The sequence below is a fragment of the Salmo salar genome, unplaced genomic scaffold, assembly GCF_965601325.2.
Source record: "Salmo salar unplaced genomic scaffold, fSalSal1 ptg000152l, whole genome shotgun sequence".
NCBI lineage: Eukaryota > Metazoa > Chordata > Actinopteri > Salmoniformes > Salmonidae > Salmo > Salmo salar.
The window spans coordinates 1,678,483-1,701,449 of record NW_027675323.1 but is presented as its reverse complement, the minus strand read 5'-3'; the positions used below and the strand labels follow the sequence as shown (position 1 = coordinate 1,701,449).

General features: G+C 40.3%; 1 protein-coding gene and 1 pseudogene across 1 annotated transcript; one reads left to right on the top strand and one right to left on the bottom strand.

The window, feature by feature from the left end:
- Positions 1 to 272: 272 nt before the first annotated feature.
- LOC145866983 (uncharacterized) lies at positions 273 to 2,204 on the top strand. The gene is made up of 2 exons (XM_082971038.1): positions 273 to 276; positions 371 to 2,204. The coding sequence occupies exons 1-2, from the start codon at positions 273 to 275 to the stop codon at positions 1,411 to 1,413; spliced, it is 1,047 nt and encodes a 348-aa protein (XP_082827164.1). The 3' UTR covers positions 1,414 to 2,204.
- A 14,354-nt stretch (positions 2,205 to 16,558) lies between these two features.
- LOC145866982 (uncharacterized) overlaps positions 16,559 to 22,967 on the bottom strand; it is a 29,672-nt pseudogene continuing 23,263 nt past the window's right edge.

Below are 22,967 nucleotides of genomic sequence, written 5' to 3'. Positions count from 1 at the left end.
CATAACTAGTGGTTTCCTCATTAGCAGGGAGGAGTTTCTGCAATCAAATTGCCCTCGTGCTGCAATTTTAGCAAACACAGAAAAAGGCCTTTATTGGAGACCAAAAGTCGTCTGGCACACTGCTTAGAGTTTCAACAACTTGAATAACTTATTTCTAGCCTACAATCATCGATGTTACTACTAATGTGAAAACAAGACTAAATAAGACTATTGTTGCTATCTTGACTGTCTTAATTTTCAAATTTAACAGATGACAATTGTTGTACAGTTTCATGGGTACGCTCTGGACATCACCCTTTACCTCAAATAAATAGTGGATTTCTGCTGTTGTGGGCCTTTAACCATCTGTCTGACTTTGTTGTTCACACAGGAGAGAGGCGGGACAGTCGTGGATCCTCTGTGGAGCCTCAACAACCTCATGATGCTGACGAGGCAGAGAAGAGTCTCTCCAGATCAGAACTCCTCAAGAAACACCAGCAGAGACCCACAGGGAAGAGAACTCACTGCTGCTCTGACTGTGGGAAGAGATTCACTTCATCAGACCTTAAAATACATCAAAGAATTCACACAGGAGAGAAACCTTATAGCTGTGATCAATGTGGGAAGAGTTTTACTACATCTAGCAATCTAACTAGACACCAGAGAACACACACAGGAGAGAAACCTTACGGCTGTGATCAATGTGGGAAGAGATTTACTCAGCTAAGCAACCTGATAGTACACCAGCGGGGACACACAGGAGATAAACCTTATCGCTGTAGTCAATGTGGGAAGAGTTTTACTACATCTAGCTATCTAACTATACACCAGAGAACACACACAGGAGAGAAATCTTATGGCTGTGATCAATGTGGGAAGAGTTTTATTCGGCTACAAACCCTGAAATCACATCAGAGAATACACACAGGAGAGAAACCATATAGCTGTAATCAATGTGGGAAGAGTTTTACTCAGCTAAACAGCCTGATAGTACACCAACGGACACACACAGGAGATAAACCTTATCGCTGTAGTCAATGTGGGAAGAGTTTTACTACATCTAGCTATCTAACTATACACCAGAGAACACACACAGGAGAGAAATCTTATGGCTGTGATCAATGTGGGAAGAGTTTTAATCAGCTAAACAGCCTGGTAGTACACCAGAGGACACACACAGGAGAGAAAGCTTTTAAATGTGATCAATGTGGGAAGAGTTTTAATCAGCTAAACAGCCTGATAGTACACCAGAGAACACACACAGGAGAGAAACATTATAGCTGTGATCAATGTGGGAAGAGTTTTACTACATCTAGCCAGCTGACTTTGCACCAGAGAAGACACACAGGACATAATCCTTATAGCTGTACTCAATGTGGGAAGACATACTCTGATAAAAGTTATCTGATCAAACATCAGAAAATACATACATGAAGGAGTTGTTTCATGATATCAATGATATAATCTCACAATGTAGAATGTTTTAACATTGTAGAAGGAGTATTTTAGTGATGTCACAATGTAGAACCCTAAACGTTTGTCCCCTGTTCTATTGATTTCAACATGATATGGATATTAGCCTCAGGGGGAAAATCCAGGCTCTGAAATGGAAGAGTTACTATTTATGTGATTTAACAAAAAAGTGACTAACACAAAAATAACGGACAAAAAAAGAGCTCTGTGTTACACTTACAACGTTGTTGACCCACTTGAATCAAAATGCAACACTTCAAAATGTATCTGGCTGTTTTCTACCAGTTGTCCTCTAACCAGGGATGTACACATTACTCCCAGATTCCATGTGGTTTTTGAGCTGTTAGTTTTAACAGGACGTGCAACCTCATCTCCCTCCTCTCACGCAATTGATTTCAACATGATATCAATGAGTTATGACAAATAAGTGTTGTGTTCCTTTGTTTAGTGACCCCTACATTTAAATGCATCACTCCAAAATGTAGCTGACTGTCTTCTGCAGGTTGTCCTCTAACCAGTGAGGTAAAATATATCTCCCATTTCCATGTGTTTTTTTAGATGTGTTAGTTTCAACATCACGTACAACCTGATTTCCCCCCTAATCGATATCAGTGATTTATTGCTACTTGTCAAAACAACAGTGTTTCTGGTGCTTGTGTCCATGGCGAGGACAATTTAGTTTCTGATTGTCTCAAGGTTGGACAGTCAAAAAGATTTGTGTTTTGCGTTTAGCCAGTGAGTTGCCATGGATCTTATTTTGACTGCACGTTTTTCCGTATTAAAGATGAGTTTTGTTCGGGCTTGTTCCAAGGGTACGAGAGTTCTAGAAGCTAGTGGGGGGAAAAAATACGTTTTTTTCTTGTTTTTAATTGTTGACAGCCAGTAGACATCATGTTTATATTGGTGAAGGTGAAGCATTGTAGTTGATTATAATGTGAAATGGAAGTTGTTTTCTGTTGGTGGTGAGCATTCTCTTAAGGTGTTACAGTCTTTGGTTTTTCCATTTATGTTTTGAGGTTTGGATTTTTGCACGTCTAGCTCGTTAGCCCGTCTAGCTCGTTAGCCCGTCTAGCTCGTTAGCACGTCTAGCTCGTTAGCACATCTAGCTCGTTAGCACGTAGGACGCACTGATTGGTGTCACCTCGTTAGTCAGTATGTGTTACACCTGTGCTGGCTTGTCCATCTCGTTAGTGGGAAGGTGTTTCACCTGAGCTGGTCCAGGTTCTATTTAAGAGTGTCTGGCCCAGTGCTCCAGTTGTCTTGATACATGTGGAGAGTCAACACCTTTAGTTGCTCCACCTTTTTGGTTTGCTTCCTGTCTTTAAGTTTGGTGTGGGTTTTTCTTTTGATTGCCTCTTCTTGGGCAGATTTAGTGGGTCTCATGGTGGGTGTCTTTTAGGTCCCAGTTGTTGTTACTAGTCAACTTTCAGTGGACACTGAGAGAGCAAAACTGCAACTTTGTTATAATACTTTTATTGCATCAAATGGTTGTTTTATGCAACAGAATAGAGGGTTCTTATAACTATTATGTCTGTGTTCTACTGAGGATGGGCCTCTGGGAGAAAACACTGACAGGAGATTTACAATGTCTTTTGGGTGATTAAACCTAAAGAGACCGCATTCCAGAACATGAGTTAATGTTTCTGTTCTATATGGTACCAGGGAGAGATGACCCCAGGGCCAGACCCTGGTCTCTACACAAAGAGTACTGTTTTTACAGCAGATACTGTCTGCTGAGAATTAGAAGCATCTTTCATACAAATCTTAACCTTGTGACCCGTTCTATACATCTGTTGTTGGTCATTTAGGTTGAAAGGGGTGTATCTTGGCTTTAAAGTACTTTTGTATCGTGGTTCTCAACGAGTCATCTGGGGGTGATTCGTCGACCAGCCATCATTATCGTAGAGCACTCAATTGATTCACCCTATATTTGCGTGTTGTATTGACCTGCTCCCTTATTAATAAGTTAATAAAGATTTAGTTTAAGTATAACTCTGACTTGTGTGATAAGTTTGTCTCCTCATTTGATGTTAAAGAAATTAATCACCACATTTGGGGATGTGAATCTTCACTTGGTGACCGCTCCTGGTGACCTGGGTAAATGGTGCACCAGGGATCCCTCTAACTTGGGATCTCAGGGAGACCACACTGCGGGAACAGAACAAATGGACCCACCTTTGATCTGAGAGGCAGCGAGCCGAGTGGATACCACATCTCGAACGTAGTTAAAAAAAAAAAAAGAATGTGAGCGAAGCACGCAAAGTGGAGTTTTTAGGCTCTGAGTGTGTATTCCTGGGTGGGGGGGGGGGGGCGCGCCGCCGCCGCCTTGGAGGTGTAAAGCCCAGCCAGCCATCTGTGAACTGAATGAAAACTAGAATCTGTGTTTACTAGTTAAGACCATTTATGATATAGTATAAGCTAGTAAGGTGCACCTGTAATTATTTTAAACATATACTTGATTTAAACCTGTAATAGTTAGTTAACGTTAGCTAGTTCATTATCACAAAAGTGAGAACTGCTCTAGATTGGAAACTTATGTTAATGAGAGTAAAGCCATGTTGGCTTTATGGAAACTTGTTTTAAACCTGTACTTATTCTAAACCTGTAATTATTTTAAACCTGTACCCCATTTTAGAAGTAATGAAAAATGTATGAGTTGCATTATCCTAGGAACTAACCATGAGATAGAAATGTGGAAATATTCCTGCAGGTTAAAATATTGTTGAAAAACAACTAATTGATTAGGTATGTTTGGGAATAGCATTGTGTGACTGTGATATGAGAGTTGTGTGACTGTTGTGGTGGCTAATTTCCGCATTACCAAATGAGGAGTTACAAACACACCAGTCCGAGTTAAACTACATCTTTAATACTTAAGATACTTTTGCAAAAGTTCTTGACCTTCAATAATACACTCTCTCGAATGAACCAGGAAGGTGATGACAGAATGGCTACAGGGATCTTTTATAGCAACGATACACCCCCTTCAACGTACATTGACAAACCACAGATACTTAGTAACAGTTCACAAAGGTTAAGTTTTGTATGACAGATATCAATAAAACACATCAGACAGTAACTGCTATGTCAACAGGGTTCATTATATAGACCAGTATCTGGTCCCCGTAGAACTGTCCCTCCCTGTTACGGTATTGAACAAAAACACAATTTCATCCAATGGCATATATCAATTGTCAACTCTAGATACTCCCATCTCAAGCAAACCCCCTCTTGACCCTACTCCTGGACAGGCTCACTGGGGAGTGAGGCTCTAGGCCATATATTATCACAGGATAAGTGCGAGATCTAAGAGAGGACATACAAGGGTCCATTTACTGCCATAATCCTCCCCCCAATAAAGAAAAGGAGGGAGTGACTTGCTCACAGACAAGTCATTGGTTCCCCATTAATCACGCCATCCCTTCACATGGTTTAAGAAAAAGGTAAAGACTTCATTCCCATGACAACAAGTCTGACCTCTCCCCTCTCTGGGCCCCAAGTGTCTGAGCCCCAGCTAAGGGAGACGTGCAACTGAAAAGACACCAGAGTCCAATGGACACTTTCTAATGACAAGTACCTCAAATAAGCATATTATATTAATAAAACATCTTAATTATCTATGTTACCCAACTAATTCTGATTCGTCCACGACACTGTGATATGAGAGTTGTGCGACTGTGATATGAGAGTTGTGTGACTGTGGAAATGAGTCTTAATCTGACGTTTGGATAGTAACATATAGAAATATGCTTAATCAGATGATTGAAATGTGGATAATAAGCGGGATGATATTTTAGAAAGCAGCGGAAGGTCTATAGTTCCTGGGAGGCTTGATTTTGCCGTGGTCTCTGGGAGGTTAGAGAACCGTTGAGGATCCCATGGTCATTGTCTGGGAAACTAAAGTTTATTTTTGGTTCTGCTGGGAGGATGTTTGGAGAGATGCTTCGTTGCTATGGAGAGTCCTTGAAAAAGCAAATGGAATGGTTGTCGTGACTACCTGAGAATTTCTTATGTTTTATATGGATTCTGTGAATATATGATGAATTGTATGTGTGTATAATCGATTACTAGAGATTTGATGAAGTAATACTGGGAATATAATTAGATACAATTTAAACAACCCATATGTAGACGAACGTAGGCTTTGAGTTGGTATCTTTAATGGATCATTTGATAAAGATGAGGTTTAAGCATTATTAAACAGTCTACAAAGTCTGGGCAGTTGTCTCAGAAACTGATGGGAGTGTGTCCACTTTAGGGTAAGTTACCCTAACGATGTAACTATAAAACGCTTATTGGATTTTCTCCATCCGGCTACTACATTTGAAATAAAAACTGCCCTTAAGGCCTGTGGGGGGTTCTTCCCAGTATGAGAGGAGTTGCTAGATTTATTGAATAAACCTTTTTCCATAAAGTTAGAGTGTACAAAGGTGGCTGACTAGCTGTTGATGTTGAAGAAGCGTCCCGTCCACTAGATTATACGTCACAGTGGCAGAATCACCTGAAAGACACACATCGCCATCTGCTGACTGGAGTTGGTATCGCAGTTGAGAAAATACTTTCAGACAAAAAGCTCAAAAGCAACTGCTCCTAAAAACCAACGACTCCCTTTGAAAACGAGCGATGTGGCATCATAAACATTTATTATACTGTAAAAATGTACTTCAAAGTGTAGATAAATAGAATAACTTTGGTCATACCCAGTCAGCACGTGACGTCCAAAGGACGTTGAATTATGGTCGATATCAGGTCTGTCTGTTGTGGCCGCTATTTCGCCCTAAAAGAGTCATCCCAAATTGGGCTGTGTATAACTATGTAAATGTCTCTCGGACAAGGTGACTTTTATCAATATACACTCTAAAAAGTAAAGGTTCCTGGAGTATCCTTTAGGGGTTCTTCAAACTGAAACTGTGGGGGAACTCCTAAAAGTTATTTGAAGAACATTTTGTGGGAACCCCTATAAGTTATTTGAAGAACCCCTTATCATGGTTCCTCAAAGAACCTTTTGGGGTTCATTTTTTAAACTCCCTGTCCACCCTCCCTCCATTATAAAAGCATTTTAATAATAATAACAAAATTGACTATGGATTTAAATAATTCATTGTTTATTTAGTGGCACCACAAATGTGAATTAATATTTACAAAACACAACACATTACCAAATTGCAACATTTCTGCAGACATGTCAGACCATAATAAATAATACATTTACTTTGTATAGTGATTTTCATGACATTTAAAAACAAATAATAATAATGTACAATAAAAACAATAAAAACAACATTAAAAATGAATCACAGGTAAACTAACAATATTGTAGACTTGATGCTAAATACAGATTTTTTTCAGCTTTAGTGTGTATATCGTATCCACTTAGTTATGTTAGGAAGTTTGCCATCTTTATGACCGGCCCTGGTAACTTCACCCCAAATTCTCTGATCCCCAGAACACAGTAACTTAACAACATAAGTGTTTTTCTGACATTTTGGGGAAATTTAACATAAAATAAAACATCCAGCCGTAGCAGAGCCCCAAGTCCCATGGGGACGTCCTCGAGGGCCTGGATGTTCTCCCCATCAAAGGCCAGCGGGATTTCACTCTCATGGTGAAATGGATTTCCACCGATGTGCAGTAAAGGAGTGAAGAGCAGTGAAATCTGTGTCAACAAAAGTAAGAAAAGATTAAAACACATACAATTAACAAAGAACATAACAAATGTTCAGCTGTAGTTTTATATAAGCATGCACACCTATGTTTATGAAGAAACAGATGATTGGTGCATAGACATACCTTGTCACGGACATAAAGGCCACTCGGGTCCTCATTGAAGAGGTAGGGCAAGAGCAGAATCGCTGCTGTGGTCTCCAGTCCTAGTAAAGTAAAGCAATGATCTTACTACACTTGATAATTTTATTACAAAATTCATTAGAGAAAGTGAAGGAATAAGAGCAAATCCCTCTTCTGTATTGTCCTTCAGGGACTGTCAAAATAGCAGGATGATGTCCTCACCCCTGCCTCGCCTCTCTACCTCTGATAGTCCTTGAATTCTCTTTTTGTCTATATCCATTCCATGGACTTGATTCATTTCTGAGAAGATCTGAAAAGATCATTTGCACACATTTGTATGCTAATAGATTTCACTTTGTATTGACTGCTATGTAGGTTAAATGTACACTTCAAATGCAGCTGTCCTACAACATATCTGTACCTTCTTCTTGATCCCAATTGCATTGTGTCCATGTTCTGTCCTATAAGAGTTTCAAAGGAAGAGAAAATGTGTCAAAGAATAGTCTTTAAAAAAAACTAAATATATATATTAAATAAATATTGAAAGATACAATGTAATGTAAAATAGAAGAACATATTGGAGAAAGCACTAGCCAATACAGTACTGCCATACAGTAACAGTACTGCCATAAAGGCCTAATATCACATTTCAAGATATCTTTGTACACAAATTGTTCAATATTTTATCAGGCTGACTTGAAAGATTATACTCAACATTTTGCTGCGTGGCAATACTGTGTTTGGATTCTGAAGGGCATTTATACAAAAGAGGTAGTCTAGACACTGTATTAATACCATTATGCATTTGAATCCCATCTACAGCTACCATCAAGATATTAATTTCCCTCCACAAGGGGGCGGACATGTAACGTTTCCAAAATGGGATAGTATTGTACATGTAACGTTTCCAAAATGGGATAGTATTGTCCATGTAACGTTTCCAAGATGGGATAGTATTGTACATGTAACGTTTCCAAAATGGGATAGTATTGTACATGTAACGTTTCCAAAATGGGATAGTATTGTCCATGTAACGTTTCCAAAATGGTATAGTATTGTACATGTAACGTTTCCAAAATGGGATAGTATTGTACATGTAAAGTTTCCAAAATGGTATAGTATTGTACATGTAACGTTTCCAAAATGGGATAGTATTGTACATGTAACGTTTCCAAAATGGGATAGTATTGTACATGTAACGTTTCCAAAATGGGATAGTGTTGTACATGTAACGTTTCCAAAATGGGATAGTATTGTACATGTAACGTTTCCAAAATGGGATAGTATTGTCCATGTAACGTTTCCAAAATGGTATAGTATTGTACATGTAACGTTTCCAAAATGGGATAGTATTGTACATGTAATGTTTCCAAAATGGGATAGTATTGTACATGTAACGTTTCCAAAATGGGATAGTATTGTACATGTAATGTTTCCAAAATGGGATAGTATTGTACATGTAACGTTTCCAAAATGGGATAGTATTGTACATGTAATGTTTCCAAAATGGGATAGTATTGTACATGTAATGTTTCCAAAATGGGATAGTATTGTACATGTAACGTTTCCAAAATGGGATAGTATTATCCATGTAACGTTTCCAAAATGGGATAGTATTGTACATGTAACGTTATGCCCCCTTGTGAGTTAATAGTATTGCATGCTGTAGCAGGCTATATAAAGAGGAAGACCTCCATTGACGATTCAGTTCGTTGTAACATCTGGTCTGGACAGGTCACCGTCCTTACTTAGTTAATTAGTTAGTTAGTTAGTTAACGAAGCTAACGTTAGCTAGTTCATTATCACAAAAGTGAAAACTGCTCTAGATTGCAAACTTACGTTAATGAGTGTAAAGCCATGTTGGCTTTATGGAAACGATATACAATATATGGGAAAGAATATAGTTGAGGAAATAATCCAAACCTAGTTGTGCCTAGTTAGGACATAACGTTAGCTAGCTAGCTAACGGTACTGTACTGTAGCTCATACAACGCCGACGGTCAAACCCGGCTTTCTAATATTTACGTTCATTAACTATAGTAACGTTATGGAAGATATTCACAGAAAACCATCATTGTCTTCGTTATTCATTATTAGTATGTTATATTATTATAATACATTATTTCGAGACATATTCAGAGCCAAACATCAACCCAACTTAACCTTTTTAACTGTTGTCGCATCCAAACTTGTCACCATCGTTTTCAGTTGTAATTGCGAAGTTCCCGGAAGAAGTCCAGCAACAACGGAGGTTCCTCGATGAACCCACCTTCTAACAAGTTCTTTGAAGAACCTTTTGGGGCTGTTTTTCATTGACCAAGAACCCTACGGTTCTTAGGGGATCTGAGAACAACTCCAGTTGAACCCTTCATTTTTAGAGTGTAGTCGGCTCTATTTACTCTCAGATTCAAACATGATGATTAGTATCAACGATCAAGTCAGCTGCTGCTGCTCCAATACAGTATGAGGTGAGACGGTGAACTGATGTTGAACTGGGCAGTCAGCTGCTGCTGCTCCAATACAGTATGAGGTGAGACGGTGAACTGATGTTGAACTGGGCAGTCAGCTGCTGCTGCTCCAATACAGTATGAGGTGAGACGGTAAACTGATGTTGAACCGGGCAGTCAGCTGCTGCTGCTCCAATACAGTATGAGGTGAGACGGTGAACTGATGTTGAACTGGGCAGTCAGCTGCTGCTGCTCCAATACAGTATGAGGTGAGACGGTGAACTGATGTTGAACTGGGCAGTCAGCTGCTGCTGCTCCGATACAGTATGAGGTGAGACGGTGAATATGTACATGTAGGTAGAGTTATTAAAGTGACTATGCATAGATGATAACAGAGAGTGGGGGGGGGGGGCCTTCCTCTGACACCGCCTGGTAAAGAGGTCTTGGATGGCAGGGAGCTTGGCCCCAGTGATGTACTGGGCTGTACGCACTACCCTCTGTAGTGCCTTGCGGTCGGAGGCAGAGCAGTTGCCATACCAGGCAGGGATGCAACCAGTCAGGATGCTCTCGATGGTGCAGCTGTAGAAGCTTTTGAGGATCTGAGGACCCATGCTAAATCTTTTCAGTCTCCTGAGGAGGAATAGGTTTTGTCGTGCCCTCTTCACGATTATCTTGGTGTGCTTGGACCATGATAGTTTGTTAGTGATGTGGACACCAAGGAACTTGAAGCTCTCAACCTGCTCCACTACAGCCCCGTCGATGAGAATGGGGGCGTGCTGTCTTCCTTTTCCTGTAGTCCACAATCATCTCCTTTGTCTTGATCACGTTGAGGGAGAGGTTGTTTTCCTGGCACCACACGGCCAGGTCTCTGACCTCCTCCCTATAGGCTGTCTCATCGTTGTTGGTGATCAGGCCTACCACTGTTGTGGCATGGGCAAACTTAATGATGGTGTTGGAGTCGTGCCTGGCCGTGCAGTCATGAGTGAACAGGGAGTACAGGAGGAGACTGAGCAGCACCCCAGAGGGGCCCCTGTGTTGAGGATCAGCGTGGCGGGTGTGTTGTTACCTACCCTTAAAAAACCTCTCTGGGCTACGCAACAGCCAGTGTAATCCCGTGGCGCGATATTCAAATACCTTAGAAATGCTATTACTTCAATTTCTCAAACATATGACTATTTTACACCATTTTAAAGACAAGACTCTCGTTAATCTAACCACACTGTCCGATTTCAAAAAGGCTTTACAACGAAAGCAAAACATTAGATTATGTCAGCGGAGTACCCAGCCAGAAATAATCAGACACCCATTTTTCAAGCTAGCATATAATGTCACATAAACCCAAACCACAGCTAAATGCAGCACTAACCTTTGATGATCTTCATCAGATGACAATCCTAGGACATTATGTTATACAATACATGCATGTTTTGTTCAATCAAGTTCATATTTATATCAAAAACCAGCTTTTTACATTAGCATGTGACGTTCAGAACTAGCATTCCCACCGAACACTTCCTGTGAATTTACTAAATTACTCACGATAAACGTTCACAAAAAACATAACAATTATTTTAAGAATTATAGATACAGAATTCCTTTATGCACTCGCTATGTCCGATTTTAAAATAGCTTTTCGGTGAAAGCACATTTTGCAATATTTTGAGTAGATAGCCCAGCATCACAGGGCTAGCTATTTAGACACCCACCAAGTTTAGCCCTCACCAAAGTCAGATTTACTATAAGAAAAATGCTATTACCTTTGCTGTTCTTCGTCAGAATGCACTCCCAGGACTTCTACTTCAATAACAAATGTTGGTTTGGTTCAAAATAATCCATAGTTATGTTCAAATATCCTCTGTTTTGTTCGTGCGTTCAAGACACTATCCGAAGGGTAAATAAGGGTGACGCGCCCGACGCGTTTCGTGACAAAACATTTCTAAATATTCCATTACCGTACTTCGAAGCATGTCAACCGCTGTTTAAAATCAATTTTGATGCCATTTTTCTCGTAAAAAAGCGATAATATTCCGACCGGGAAATCGTGTTTTAGTATAAAGAGAGAGAAAATAAAAAACATGGTGTCGCCTCATGCACGCGCCTCAGTCTCATTGTCCTCTGATAGACCACTTACCAAAGGCGCTAATGTTTTTCAGCCAGGGGCTGCAAAGACATCATTCAGCTTTTTCCCCGAGTTCTGAGAGCCTATGGGAGCCGTAGGAAGTGTCACGTTACAGCAAAGATCCTAAGTTTTCAATAAAGAGAGTCAAGAAGCCCAAGGAATGGTCAGAGAGGGCACTTCCTGTACAGAATCTTCTCAGGTTTTTGCCTGCCATATGAGTTCTGTTATACTCACAGACACCATTCAAACAGTTTTAAAAACTTGAGGGTGTTTTCTCTCCAAAGGAAATTATATGCATATTCTAGTTTCTGGGCAGCAGTAATAACCAGATTAAATCAGGGACGTTTTTTATCCGGCCGTGTAAATACTGCCCCCTACCCCTAACAGGTTAAAAAACATGAGCTGGCGCACACCCAGAAAAATAGTTTGTGAGGAGGTGCTGACTAACGGCGAATAAACTATAAACTATCAAAATAAATAAAGTCGCACACTCCATGTATAAACTCCCAGCAATTGAATGGGTATTTACCAACGTTTCAGCATCACTGTGCCTTCCTCAGGGTGATGTCATCAATACTTGAACCAGGTTATGTAGACAAACAGTGCAATTAGTGCAACCAATGACAATAGTGAGGGGTGTGTCATAAAAAATATATGACATATTAAATATATTACTGTATTGTTATCATATAGAAACATCATGGAATATTGTACATCATATTAAATATATTACTCTATTGTTATCATATAGAAACATCATGGAATATTGTACATCATATTAAATATATTACTCTATTGTTATCATATAGAAACATCATGGAATATTGTACATCATATTAAATATATTACTCTATTGTTATCATATAGAAACATCATGGAATATTGTACATCATATTAAATATATTACTCTATTGTTATCATATAGAAACATCATGGAATATTGTACATCATATTAGCATCAACATACATTATTGTTTCATTCAATTTCACATAATAAGGATATTTAATATTTTCAAGTTCAGAAGTCAGAACTCATCACCTGCTATGTAAAAGAGACAGAAGAATGCACAATGGTCAATGCTATCTGGGATCCTTGGGACATCCCTACCCTAAACCCTAACCTTAACCCCTACCTTAACCATTTTAAATGTCAACTTCAACGGGCTATGGACGTCCCAAGGATGTATCTCTACCTGAAAATACATGATCTAAGTGATTGATAGTTGGTATTCAGCAGTCATAAAGCCTTATTTACTTTAATGAACTACTAAAATAGTGATTTTGTCAGACAGCATAGACAGCAGCTCTACACTTTATTGACTGACTGATCCATTCATCCTTCCATCCCTCCTCAGCCTTCCTCTCCTCTGAAGACCCAGTGAGGGTGGAGCTCAGTCAGAGAGCTGTTGAGGGACTGGTTAGGAAGACCACTTCTACAACCAGAGAGGTGAGAGGTCACACATGGTTTAGATGGTAAATATTTATGTCCCCTTAGCGGTTCATCACATCAGCAAAAGGTGATATGTTCCATCTATGTTTATTTACATTAGTGCAAATTGTCCACTGATATTGGTGTAATTTCTCACCCCTCTTGGCTGTATGAAGTTAATTTCCCCTCAGGCACACACATTTGTTCTTTGATATTATGAAGGTCATTTGTGTCAAATGTACTTTTCCCCTCATGCACCCCATCTCTTTACATTGCTGATGCATATTCAGTGGCCTGACTGCATCCAGACTATGTCAAAGGCTCATCCTGGTAGATCTGAACCTAATGCAGCTTGGAGTGATCAGATGACAGAAGTCACATTTAGGTGCCAGGTGTAACTGAGGCCATAGATGCTCCATATCCATTACTTTGAGTGTTTTATATAATATGACTAAATGTGTTTCTGTGTTGCAGGGTCAGTCAATAAATGGAACGACAAGGCCACAGAACATGACATAAGCAGAGCTGTGGGAGACCACCTCAAGCCCCTGGTAGAGCCGGGGGTGGTGTTTACCACTCCACCACGCCTTCAGCAGGCTGGAAAAGTGGGATTGATCTGTTTGATCCATTTGTTTGTTTCAGTTTGCAGTAGTTGAATCCTTTGACATATTGTTGAATTAAACATTTATCTTCAACAAATGCACTGGGTTGGTTGAAAAGTGATACTAAACGTACATACCAGCACTATTTTGACATAGTGGGAGATGTACTGACTTTATACTGTTTTTCATACTAAGATGGATAAAGATGTGTTGCTTTTGCACATATTTGTTCATTGGTTTAGCAAGAGTCTGTTGATTGTCAGTCATTGGGTTCATTTCTTTTGCAATATGTTCAAATCAAGCTTTATTTATACAGCACATTTCAGACATGGATGCTTCACAGGAAAAAATAATAAAACAATGAAAATAAACAGAAATATTTACCACAACAAACATAAGATTAACAACTGAAAGACGAATTAGCATTCTAAGGAAAATCCATTGATTAAAATATTAATTGGATGCAACATCCAACCCAAAATATAAGCTTGTTTTTTAGGAGGGGCTCTGAAAGACACTATGGGGGTGTCCACTGGAAGTTGACTAGTAACAACAACTGGGACCTAAAAGACACCCACCATGAGACCCACTAAATCTGCCCAAGAAGAGGAAAACAAAAGACATATCCACATCGAACTTAAAGACAAAAAAGGTGGAACAACTAAAGGTGTTGACTCTCCACATGTATCAAGACAACTGGAGCACTGGGCCAGACACTCTTAAATAGAACCTGGACCAGCTCAGGTGAAACACCTTCCCACTAACGAGATGGACAAGCCAGCACAGGTGTAACACATACTGACTAACGAGGTGACACCAATCAGTGCGTCCTACGTGCTAACGAGCTAGACGGGCTAACGAGCTAGACGGGCTAACGAGCTAGACGTGCTAAAGTCCAACTTCAAAACATAAATGGAAAAACCAAAGCCTGTAACACCTTAAGACAACAAATATATCCTATATTTTTGTTGGAAAAGTTTGCTCACCACCAACAGAAAACAACTTCCATTTCACATTATAATCAACTACAATGCTTCACCTTCACCAATAGAAACATGGTGTCTACTGGATGTCAACAATTAAAAACAAGAAAAAACCACGTATTTCTAAATAATAATATACAATAGGATTATTTGTTTCTCCTTTTTCTTTCTATAGAATCCTAAATCCCACTAGCTTCTAGAACTCTCGTCTTCCTAAAACTCACTAGATTCTAGAACTCTCCTCTTCCTAAAACCCACTAGCTTCTAGAACACTCGTCTTCCTAAAACTCACTAGCTTCTAGAACACTCGTCTTCCTAAAACTCACTAGCTTCTAGAACTCTCCTCTTTCTAAATCCCACTAGCTTCTAGAACTCTCGTCTTCCTAAAACTCACTAGCTTCTAGAACTCTCCTCTTTCTAAATCCCACTAGCTTCTAGAACTCTCGTCTTCCTAAAACTCACTAGCTTCTAGAACTCTCCTCTTTCTAAATCCCACTAGCTTCTAGAACTCTCGTCTTCCTAAAACTCACTAGATTCTAGAACTCTCCTCTTCCTAAATCCCACTAGCTTCTAGAACTATCCTCTTTCTAAATCCCACTAGCTTCTAGAACTCTCGTCTCCTTGGAACAAGCCCAAACAAAACTCATCTCCAATACGGAAAAACATGCAGTCAAAATAAATAAAGATCCATAGCAACGCACTAGCTAAACGCAAAACACAAATCTTATATCCATTTGGGGGGAAATCAGGTTGAACCTGCTCTTGAAACTAACACAACAAAACAAAAAACACATGGAAATGGAGATATATTTTACCTCACTGGTTAGAGGACAACCTGCAGAAGACAGTCAGCTACATTTTGGAGTGATGCATTTAAATTTAGGGGTCCCTAAACAAAGGAACACAACACCTATTTGTCATAACTCATCGATGTCATGTGGATTTTTTTTTCTTTTTACCGTTGTTTTACCAGTTAAGTTGACTGAGAACACATTCTCATTTACAGCAACAACCTGGGGAATAGTTACAGGGGAGAGGAGGGGGATGAATGAGCCAATTGTAAGCTGGGGATGATTAGGTGGCCGTGATGGTATGAGGGCCAGATTGGGAATTTAGCCAGGACACCGGGGTTAACACCCCTACTCTTACAATAAGTGCAATGGGATCTTTAATGACCTCAGAGAGTCAGGACACCCGTTTAACGTCCCATCCGAAAGACGGCACCCTACACTGGGCAGTCACTGCCCTGGGGCATTGGGATATTGTTTAGACCAGAGGAAAGAGTGCCTCCGACTGGCCCTCCAACACCACTTCCAGCAGCATATGGTCTCCCATCCAGGGACTGACCAGGACCAACCCTGCTTAGCTTCAGAAGCAAGCCAGCAGTGGGATGCAGGGTGGTATGCTGCTGGCAACAATTGTGCGAAAGGAGGAAGATGAGTTTACACGTCCTGTTAAAACGAACAGCTCAAAAACCACACGGAATCTGGGAATAATGTGTACATCCCTGGTTAGAGGACAATTTGTAGAAAACAGCTCACTACATTTTGAAGTGTTGCGTTTTGATTCAAGTGGGTCACCAACATGGTAAGTGTAACAACTCTTTTTGTGTTAGTCACTTTTTGTTAAATCTCATAAATAGTAACTCTTCCATTTCAGAGCCTGGATTTCCCCCCTGAGGCTAATATCCATATCATGTTGAAATCAATAGAACAGGGGACAAACATTTAGGGTTCTACATTGTGACATCATTAAAATACTCCTACTACAATGTTAAAACATTCCACATTGTGAGATTTCATTTCATTGACATCATGAAACAATTCCTTCCTGTATGTATTTTCTGATGTTTGATCAGAGATCTTTTATCAGAGTATCTCTTCCCACATATATCACAGCTATAAGGTTTCTCTCCTGTGTGTCTCCGCTGGTGTATAGTCAGATATCTAGATGTAGTAAAACTCTTCCCACATTGACCACAGTTAAAGTTTCTCTCCTGTGTGTGTTCTCTGGTGTCGAGTCAGAGTGCCAGATGTAGTAAAACTCTTCCCACATTGACCACAGCTATAAAGTTTCTCTCCTGTGTGTGTTCTCTGGTGTAAAGTCAGACATCTAGATGTAGTAAAACACTTCCGACATTGATCACAGCTATACGATTTCTCTCCTGTGTGTGTTCTCTGGTGTATCTTCAGTTCGCCAGATTGAACAAAACTCTTCCCACATTGACCACAGCTATAAGGTTTCTCTCCTGTGTGTGTTCTCTGGTGTAGAGTCAGAGTGCTAGATTTAACATAACTCTTCCCACATTCATCACAGCTATAAGGTTTCTCTCCTGTGTGTGTTCTCTGGTGTGCAGTCATATTTCCAGATAGACCAAAACTCTTCCCACATTGAGTACAGCTATAAGGTTTCTCTCCTGTGTGTGTTCTCTGATGAATTTTAATGCCTGATGGGGAGGTGAATCTCTTCCCACAGTCAGAGCAGCAGTGAGTTTTCTTCCCTGTGGGTCTCTGCAGGTGTTTATTGAGGTGTTCTAATGTGGAGAGACTCTTCTCTGCCTCTTCAGCATCAAGAGGTTGTTGAGGCTCCCCAGAGGATCCACGATAGTGCCATATCTCTCCTGTGTGAACAACAAAGTCAGACAGATGATTAAAGGCCCACAACAGCGGTAATCCACTGTAAAAGGTGATGCCAACAGCGGAGCCATGATGTTGGACAACAATTGACGTCTGTAATGAATGTTAAAATTATTTGATATTTGCCTTAAAATGAGCAAGAATAGTCATATTTTGTCTTGTTTTCACATTCGTAGTGACATTGATGATTGTAGGCTAGAAATAAGTTATTCATGTTGTTGAACCTCTAAGCAGTGTGCCAGACGACTTTTGGTCTCAAATATAGGCCCCTTTCTGTGTTTGCTAAAATTGCGGCACTAGGGCAAGCGTCCCACCCCTGGTACACCCTATCAACAACAGGTGAAATATCAAGAGCGCCAAATTTGAAAACAATTAAATGTCATAATTCAAATTTCTCAAACTTACAACTATCTTACACCCTTTGAAAGATAAACATCTCCTTAATCTAACCACGTCGTCCGATTTACAAAAAGGCTTTACGGCGAAAGCATAAAGTTAGATTATGTTAGGAGAGTACATTGACAATAGCTGTGTGTAATGTTTTGTCAATTCAAAGACAGGGTCACCAAAACCATAAAACCAGCTAAAATGATGCACTAACCTTTTACAATCTCCATCAGATGACACTCCTAGGACATTATGTTAGACAATGCATGCATTTTTAGTTCTATCAAGTTCATATTTATATCCAAAAACAGCGTTTTACTATGGCATTGATGTTGAGGAAATCGTTTCCCTCCAATAACCGGCAGTCAAGTCAACACCACAAATTAAATAATTAAAATTAGAAAACATTGGTAAAATATTATATTGTCATTTAAAGAATTATAGATTTACATCTCTTGAACGCAATCAACTTGCCAGATTTAAAAATAACCTTACTGGGAAATCACACTTTGCAATAATCTGAGCACTGCGCCCAGAAAAATACGCGTTGCGATACAGACTGGCCGTCATGTTGGGGAGATCTAAAATCGAAAATACTATGTAAATAATCCATTACCTTTGATTCTCTTCATCAGATGTCACTTCCAGGTATCACAGGTCCATAACGAATGTAGTTTTGTTCAAAAAAGCTCATCATTTATGTCCAAAAATCTCCGTCTTGTTAGCACATGATCTAAGCCCGCCGGACTTCACTTCATGATCGAGGGGAAAAAATATATTTACGTTCGTTCAAACATGTCAAACATTGTATAGCATAAATCATTAGGGCCTTTTTTAACCAGAACATGAATAATATTCAAGGTGGACGAATGCATTCTCTTTTATAACGTATTGGAATGAGGGTACCCAACATGAACTCGCGCGCCAGGTGTCTAATGGGCCATCATCGTTCCATGGCTCTTGTTCGGTCAGATCTCCCTCCAGAAGACTCAAAACACTTTGTAAAGGCTGGTGACATCTAGTGGAAGCAATAGGAAGTGCCAAAATATTCCTCAGCCCCTGTGTTTTTCAATGGCATAGGTTTAAAGGTAATACAACACATCAGGTATCCACTTCCTGTCAGAAAATGTCTCAGGGTTTTGCCTGCCAAATGAGTTCTGTTATACTCACAGACACCATTCAAACAGTTTTAGAAACTTTAGAGGGTTTTCTATCCATATATAATAAGTATATGCATATTCTAGTTACTGGGTAGGATTAGTAACCAGATTAAATCGGGTACATTTTTTTATCCAGCCGTGCAAATACTGCCCCCTAGCCCCAACAGGTTAAAATCAATTTTTATGCCATTTTTCTCGTAAAAAAGCGATAATATTCCGACCGGGAATGTCCATTTAGCTAAACAGAGGAAAGTAAACAAAGCTTTCGGTCGACGCGGGCACGAGCCTGAGTCTCACAGTACTGTAACCAGCCACTACCCAAACGCGCTACTTTGTTTCAGCCAGAGACTGCAAAGCCACGATTCAGCTTTTTACCACCTTCTGAGACCCTATGGCAGCCGTAGGAAATGTCACGGGACAGCTAAGATCCTCACTCTTCAATAAACAGAGACAAGAAGAACGACACCTTGTCAGACAGGCCACTTCCTGCATGAAACCTTCTCAGTTTTTTGCCTGCCAAATGAGTTCTGTTATACTCACAGACACCATTCAAACAGTTTTAGAAACTTTAGGGTGTTTTCTATCCATATGTAATAAGTATATGCATATTCTAGTTACTGGGTAGGAGTGGTAACCAGATTAAATCGGGTACGTTTTTTATCCAGCCGTGAAAATACTGCCCCCTAGCCATAGCAGGTTAATGTCAGGATGATTTGTTTTTAACTTAGGAACAGGAAGAAGAGTTAAAAGCGGTACCCTCCATGTTAGGGTCCCAAGGACCCATTGATGTGGGGTTAATTAAAGGAGTTATTTTAGTGTAAGTAGTCCTGAAGTCAAATTATAGATTTTATTAAAAGTAAATATTAGTAATTTAGGAAAATTTGAGCCCCGAAGGAAGCTAAATTTTGATTTATGAAAATGATATTTTACGAATCCTTCTCAGGAGGGCTGTAAGGCAGACTGTTAGTATTCTTAGCAGAACAAGGTCATAAAGTCAGCAAGAGGAAGTTGCAACTCTGGCAGGAGGAAGTTATCTATTTGGGGCACACTATAACTCAAGAAGGGAGAACACTTAATTCTACCAGAAAGACAGCCATCGTAGAAGCACCTAAACCACTCAATAAGAAACAAATGATGAGTTTTCTTGGAATGATTAACTATTGCCGTGCGTGGATACCCCATTTTGCATTACATACAGGGAAGCTTAGTGAGTTGATATATGGTAAAGCTATGGCAGCAAAAGATAAGATCAAGTGGACAGATGAGGCTGAAAATCAGTTTTTAAACATTAAAAAGTTATTAACATCTAGCTCAGTACTGGCGTTTCCCAGATATGATCGCCCCTTTACCCAGAAAGTAGACTGTAGGGAGGGGTTCATGACATCAGTACTGACCCAGAGACACGGGGGAAAAAAATAGGCCTATTGCTTACTATTCCTCCCGATTAGATGAAGTAGCCCAAGCCATGCCACTATGTTTGCAGTCTGTGGTGGCAGCAGCTCAGGCAGTTGAGGACTCGGCATCTGTTGTGCTCTATCATGATTTGACTTTAAAAGCTCCTCATGCCGTATCCATACTGTTGTTAGAACATAAGATGGCTTACATGTCACCAGCTAGACATTTGTCTCATATGATAATTCTTTTGAACATGCCTAATTTGACAATAGGATGTTGTACTACTCTGAACACCTCAACATTAGTTCCTATTGCAACAGATGGCAGCCCACATGATTGTGTAACAGAAACTGAGAAAGTTGTCTTACCAAGACCCGATTTGACTTATCTAGCTTTACCTGATGGGGAACTGACTATGTTTGTAGATGGATCATCAAGAAAGAACAATGATGGCACTAATGCGACAGGATATGCTATAGTTACAGACACAGAGGTCTTGGAAGCAGAGCCGTTACCGAGAAACTATTCAGAACAATAAGCAGAAATAGTAGCACTTACCAGTGCGTGTCAGTTAGGGACAGGAAAACTTATTACTATTTACACAGACAGTGCCTATGCATTTAACACAGTACACATATTTGCAGCCCAATGGAGAAACAGGGGAATGGTAACCACTTCTGGGAAACCTATTACACACGCTCAGTTGATTTTGAATCTATTAGATGCTGTACTTTTGCCAGAAAAGTTAGCTATTTGTAAATGTGAGGCCCACATTAGAGGGACAGATAGTGTCAGTAACAACAACAGAAAAGCAGATGCGGAAACGAAAAAGGCAGGTCTTAAACCGCAGCCGTCGACACAGCAGTTCTTAAAAGAGGAAGTAAACATAGACAAAGCTATATTAAAATTGTCAGTCTAGAGCACAAGTGAAAGGGATTTCGAAATGGGAGAAGTTAGGAGCAATTTATATAAGGACGGTATTTGGTATCATGATAAGTTACCAATACTACCTAAGTCATTGTTTAGATATGCGGCAAGATTGACACAGCTCACTAAAAGTGGCAGCAATAAAGCCTCTCTTGAATAAGCCGAATCTTGATCCAGAAATTATAAAAAACTATTGGCCTATATCGAATCTTCCATTCCTCTGAAATATTTTAGAAAAAGCTGTAGCGCAGCAACTCACTGCCTTCCTGAAGACAAACAATGTATACGAAACGCTTCAGTCTGGTTTTAGACCCCATCATAGCACTGAGACTGCACTTGTGAAGGTGGTAAATGACCTTTTAATGACGTCAGACCGAGGCTCTGCATCTGTCCTCGTGCTCCTAGATCTTAGTGCCGCTTTTGATACCATCGATCACCACATTCTTTTGGAGAGATTGGAAACCCAAATTGGTCTACATGGACAAGTTCTGGCCTGGTTTAGATCTTATCTGTCGGAAAGATATCAGTTTGTCTCTGTGAATGGTTTGTCCTCTGACAAATCAATTGTAAATTTCGGTGTTCCTCAAGGTTCCGTTTTAGGACCACTATTGTTTTCACTATATATTTTACCTCTTGGGGATGTCATTCGAAAACATAATGTTAAATTTCACTGCTAACCTACAAAGCATTACATGGGCTTGCTCCTACCTATCTTTCCAATTTGGTCCTGCCGTACATAACTACACGTACGCTACGGTCACAAGACGCAGGCCTCCTAATTGTCCCTAGAATTTCTAAGCAAACGGCTGGAGGTAGGGCTTTCTCCTATAGAGCTCCATTTTTATGGAATGGTCTGCCTACCCATGTGAGAGACGCAGACTCGGTCTCAACCTTAAAGTCTTTACTGAAGACTTATCTCTTCAGTAGGTCCTATGATTAAGTATAGTCTGGCCCAGGAGTGTGAAGGTGAACGGAAAGGCTGGAGCAACGAACTGCCCTTGCTGTCTCTGCCTTGCCGGTTCACCTCTCTCCACTGGGATTCTCTGCCTCTAATCCTATTACAGGGGATGAGTCACTGGCTTACTGGTGTTCTTCCATGCCGTCCATGGGAGGGGTGCGTCACTTGAGTGGGTTGAGTCACTGACGTGGTCTTCCTGTCTGGGTTGGCGCCCCCCCTTGGGTTGTGCCATGGCGTAGATCTTTGTGGGCCATACTCGGCCTTGTCTTAGGACGGTAAGTTGGTGGTTGGAACCATCCCTCTAGTGGTGTGGGGGCTGTGCTTTGGCAAAGTGGGTGGGGTTATATCCTGCCTGTTTGGCCCTGTCCGGGGGTATCATCGGATGGGGCCACAGTGTCTTCTGATCACTCCTGTCTCAGCCTCCAGTATTTATGCTGCAGTAGTTTGTGTCGGGGGGCTAGGGTCAGTCTGTTACATCTGGAGTATTTCTCTTGTCTTATCCGGTGTCCTGTGTGAATTTAAATATGCTCTCTCTAATTCTCTCTTTCTTTCTTTCTTTCTTTCTTTCTTTCTTTCTTTCTTTCTTTCTTTCTTTCTTTCTTTCTTTCTTTCTTTCTCTCGGAGGACCTGAGCCCTAGGACCATGCCTCAGGACCACCTGGCATGATGACTCCTTGCTGTCCCCA